Source organism: Aedes albopictus, chromosome 2 (assembly GCF_035046485.1).
Source record: "Aedes albopictus strain Foshan chromosome 2, AalbF5, whole genome shotgun sequence".
In the NCBI taxonomy this organism is placed as follows: domain Eukaryota; kingdom Metazoa; phylum Arthropoda; class Insecta; order Diptera; family Culicidae; genus Aedes; species Aedes albopictus.
Window position 1 is genome coordinate 152,883,669 of NC_085137.1, and position 4,984 is coordinate 152,888,652.

At 39.1% G+C, this 4,984-nt stretch overlaps 1 protein-coding gene across 2 annotated transcripts; it reads left to right on the plus strand.

Moving 5' to 3' along the window:
• The first annotated feature begins 219 nt into the window (after positions 1-219).
• LOC115257979 (proteasome maturation protein) lies at positions 220-942 on the plus strand. Of its 2 annotated transcripts, none has more exons than XM_029857949.2 (3): positions 220-339; positions 406-537; positions 598-942. In XM_029857949.2, the coding sequence occupies exons 1-3, from the start codon at positions 337-339 to the stop codon at positions 859-861; spliced, it is 399 nt and encodes a 132-aa protein (XP_029713809.1). In that variant the 5' UTR covers positions 220-336; the 3' UTR covers positions 862-942. The 2 variants fall into 2 exon arrangements, with proteins under 2 accessions (XP_029713809.1, XP_029713810.1); XM_029857950.2 differs by having other exon boundaries at positions 409-537.
• Positions 943-4,984: the final 4,042 nt, after the last annotated feature.

The window sequence follows — 4,984 nt, forward strand, 5'->3', positions numbered from 1 at the left end:
CTTAAAAATGCCATGGAAATTCTGGAGAGAAGCATGCATTATTGCTGGATGACCTCACGGTATATTCCTTCATATAAACCTAAGTGAGAACATGGCATAAATTTTGACCTCTAACAGTATTTTATTCTAAAGCCACAATATGGGGTGTGAAGACATGTGAAGACATTTTAACGTGCCTTGTGAAGATATTTGAAAATTTCACCTGGCATCCCTGCCCGCAAAGACTCAGCTTGACGGATCTGTCAATGTGCCCGAGTGAGTAAACGAAAAACAGCAGCATCATTGCGTCCACTTTGCGGTTATTCTGTAGAATATTTTTGTGAATTTCAATCAAAAATGGTACGTATTTTGGAAAATTTATTATCGAATTAGACGTGTAACAATGCCCTTTCAAACGATCCCCAGGAGGCTTCAATTAAAGTGGCTCCCCAGATGCCCAGCACCTTCAAAGAGTTTGCCGGTCATGTTGCCCCACTGGACGAGAGCTGTGCGGCCCAGCTGCAGACCGTCCATCCGCTGAAGCAGTCCGAGCTGAACGTAAGTGACCTCCACAAAGAACTCAATGTATAATTCTAATAACAATTATAACTCTTCCAGTACGAACAGCACCGACAGAATCTGAACTTCCAAATGCTCCGCAATCGGGAAGGGCTGGCGGCTCCGTTGAAGCTCACCATGGAACTGAAATCGGTGTCTCGCGTGGGTCATATGCCCTTCCTGCCGTCCACCAATGTGGCTCGCGATGTTTTGATGGGGCGGGATGAGCTGATTGACTTTACCGACATGTTCAACAATGATGAAAACTCGGAATTCATGCGACAGCCCCATGCCGTGATGGAGAAGACGCTCGGCATTTTGTAAGCTAAGGGAGAATGATTATTTTCTAAGGAATGAGTTCATATTCGATGAATTTCAAGGTAAATCTTAAATTTGCAACGGAATAATACACTGTAATCTTCGTTTAGTAGAGGGTGTTCCCTTTCTATGTAGAGAAACTTCCGATCACATCTAGAAACATAGGATTTTTCTTCAAATATGTACCTATTTGAAAACGCCTATAAATTACAAGCAAAGTTTGATGATCCATATATTAATTTCAGAGGCCTCATACTAACTCTGGTACTGATTGGTCCATTGATTGGTGTTATTCACCAGTTCAAACTCCATTTTACGGAATTTTGGTATTATTTTGATTCTTAGGGATACATGTTATGTTTTTCTAGGAAATCAGAACCATTAGGGTGCCTGTACCAATTATGGCACTACCTAAGGAAAACTATTTGTACAAAATAACGAGAAGAACAACGAATGTCATCAATATGTTAAAAGATAGCTTAGTTTCCATGCTTTAAAAGAAAAATATAGCAACGAAGCCAAAACTACTTTAGGTACTTTTAGTATTTGGGGATTTTTTTGATGATTAACCTGGGCTTTTTTTTATTACATATCGTAAAAATTGATACGAAGGTTCTCTGTTATAATTAACGCACCCCCGAGCCGTGGCCAATCTGCGTTGAATCACTGGGCGATACGTCTACCAGTAGACGTATCGGCCCTATGCTAAACTGATTAGCACAGCAAGTCCTTTCCACTGATGGGTAGGCTCGAATGTCCCGCCCGTCCCCATAACCCATAGGCGGTAATTAGGAGTTTTCAGTTTCAAGTTTTGTACTGATTATGACCCCAACTCTTTCTATTCCTTGGACGAAATAAACATAATACGATGAAGAAAATATTACCAGTAAACTATTAATAATGACAATAATTAAGATACGAAAGTTTATATACGAAATTGTAGCATCAATAACACTAGTTTACAGCATTTTTGAACTCGGTAAGCCGATGATCTTTTTTGGTGTAGAATCATGCCCTGAGTTCGAAAACGTGAAAGAAAAAAAAAAATACAGTAGAGCGGAAATTTTTTCGACTTTCCATACAAGGTTGATGATTTGAAATCGATTTTTATATGATACTAGCTGTCCCGGCAAACGTCGTACTGCCTGCCTACTGTGTTTTTTTTGACATACAGCTCCATTGGGACGTCCCCGGCGAAGTCATTTGTATGGGAGACCCCCGTTCCAGCGACCGGAGAGGTCTCACACCAAGCTAAGAACCTTCCCCGGCCCCCAAAATACCCACATTCAAAATTTCACACCGATCGGTTCAGTAGTTCCCGAATGCATAGCGGTCAGACAGACAGACAGACAGACAGAAATTCATTTTTATATATATAGATAGATAGATTTATGATATGATATCATATTTGACATATGATATGTCAAATAAACATCGAGAAAGAATTTTTAAGTTGGTTTTTTTCTTATTGAATTTTCATCAATCTGACGTAAAACCTGTATTCAGATGATTGAATGGTATTGTATTCAGCTTTTAATTTATGGAAAAGATTTAAAATTGGTTGAACAAAACGCTACATATTTGAATTTTAGTAAATTACATATTTTGAAAAGTTGACAGAAGTTCACGACTTTCGTTTTATTTTGTAAACCGTTCTACTGTATTTTTTTTTCTTTCACGTTTTCGAACTCAGGGCATGATTCTACACCAAAAATGATCATCAGCTTACCGAGTTCAAAAATGCTGTAGTAAACTAGTGTTATTTTTACAATGATTAGAAAAATTACAATAAATCGTACAAAATTGGGTCGATTTTGAAACTCTATACAAAAACTCAAATCAATCGGTTTGAAATTGACTTAGTTATAGCGGCAAGTGCCCAAAATAGGTACACCTGCCCAAATGGTACAAGACCCTATGTGAAGCCACCAGTGATTCAAAATACAGTAGACGTTCGATAACTGCAACATGTTTATATTTTACTTAGCGAATGAAATTCGATAACTGCAACAACTGACAGACGTCAAAGAACTGTCAGTCGCTGCAGAATGCACCCAATGTGCATTCAGAAAACATCGCACTGCAACAAAAGTGCATCTGAAAAACATCGCATCGCTGTTGACATTTGATTTTGACGGATAGCGGTGCGATAACTGCAAAATTGTTGCACTTAGCGGACTTGCAGTTAGAAAGCTGTAGAGAATGAGATTGATAGTAATGTTTAAAAAAATAATGTATAGGAAGGTAACTAAAAGGGAACACAAAGTATGGATAGTTAGAACAATTAGTAGGCGGTGATTTTCAGCAGAGAAAATAATTGACAGTTTTGTGACAGAAATTGTAGGAGATAGACGGAGAAAATAATAAAATAATAAATTTGAAAAGATTCAAGAAAAGCGTTCTCTTTTCCAATCCGGACGCAATCCCTTCCCCTCAGGATAATTGATCCCGCCCAAGATCCCGCCGTATTTTGTGATTCTCCACTGGGTCACGACAAAAGCATTGCAGTTAAACCGTTTGCACCGAGCGAACGTCTACTGTACAATGTATACATTATAAAAATGATCAATAGTACTTCAGTTATTGTTATGCCAATCGACTATTATGCCAAATGGGATTATGCCAAAATGTAACTGCCACTGTTTAGCAATGAGTGATTGTTAGCTTTCCAGTCTTGTTAGTAGATAGAGAGTTAGTATACTCCATTGCACGGTGACGTCATCAAGAAATCGCTCTCTTTCTCTCCTGCGGGAAATTAGAAAACAACAGGACCAACACCTGTCAAATTTGACAGGTACTGGTCCTGTTGTTTTCAAACTCTCTGAAAGAGCGAAAGAGATAGAATTTCGCCGTGAGGTGGTCTATAGTGGTAATCACGTTCAAATGTATGCGTGCCTTTTTTGCAGATGTAGTTGTGAAACTGCGAGGAAAATATTTGCACTCTTGCCCCGGACGTTAGTTTTATCATTATTTACCCGTTTTACCCAATTCGATTGCGTAATATTTGCATATGCTATCTGAATAGCCTTTCAATCGGCGTGCACTTTTGTGTGAGGAAAAATTTGCGCTAGTGTTCGTGTGTTGAAATGTCACTTATCTCTATATATATTTTCCTCGCAGTTTCACAACTACATCTACAAAAAAGGCACGCATACATTTGAATGTGATTACCTCTATAGACTGGTAGTGAGCCCTGTCGGTTCCCTCAGCACTGCGCGTAGTGAACTGTTCAAGGGGTTGGTCATTCAGCACACTTCGTTTGTGCCATTATTTTTGAACGTGTGCCAATGTGCGCCAAAACTGTGCCGGATAATTTTCAGTGTGTGCCGAAGTGTGCCGCACGTGCCGCACGTGGGGTTTTTTCTTTGAATGTTTTTGCGCTAATGAAGAACCCTGCCAATTTTTGGCGAATGTTGTTAACCCTAAAAGGGATACCTTCATGGCCTCAGTTTCGTCACCTCGCTGAGTGTGTTCCATCAAAGACGAGCTCTGAAAGGCGCCTGGGTTCCAATGGACCCCAGGTATCCCTTTTAGGGTTAATCTGATTGGTGTTTACAAACAAAATCCCACCTAACACACTTGATATTTTGACAGGTTGATTCTATAGAGCAAAGTTGGATTTTATTGTTGTGCACATGTGTGCCGAGATGTGCCGGCATGTGTCCCGGGCACAATGTGCCGAGTGACCAACCCCTTGGAACTGTTGTTAGATCATGCGACAGCGACTAAGCGTATGCTGGAGGCATGGCAAATCAAGCGTTTAATGAAAAATCAAAAGGCAATAGTATGATCATTAGAATTCGATTTTAGTTTAATGTAGTAAAGATATGCGCTAATTCTTAACCGATTTTTTTAAATACTATTTCATTTGATGTTTTATTCATTACTAGGTATATTCAATCTATGAGTAATTCTCGCTGAAACCAGGTCGCCATTTACATAAAGTCTGGGATTTCAATTTTTTCTTGCTTATTCGCTAGAATATGATAAAAAAGGATAAAAACCACTTTGTTTGGGTTAAATTGATGGACCCCTCGCTTGGCAAGGGGCTGACAAGGTGACAAAAATGATGATTTTTCACCAAATTGCACCTAATTTATCGCATAATATTTCAAAATTGAATGTTGTA

What these genes read in the sequence shown, in the direction of transcription:
- LOC115257979 (XM_029857949.2), top strand. An exon ending in TGAAGCAGTCCGAGCTGAAC is followed by an intron (nt 538 to 597) that starts GTAAGTGACCTC and finishes TAACTCTTCCAG; the next exon opens with TACGAACAGCACCGACAGAA.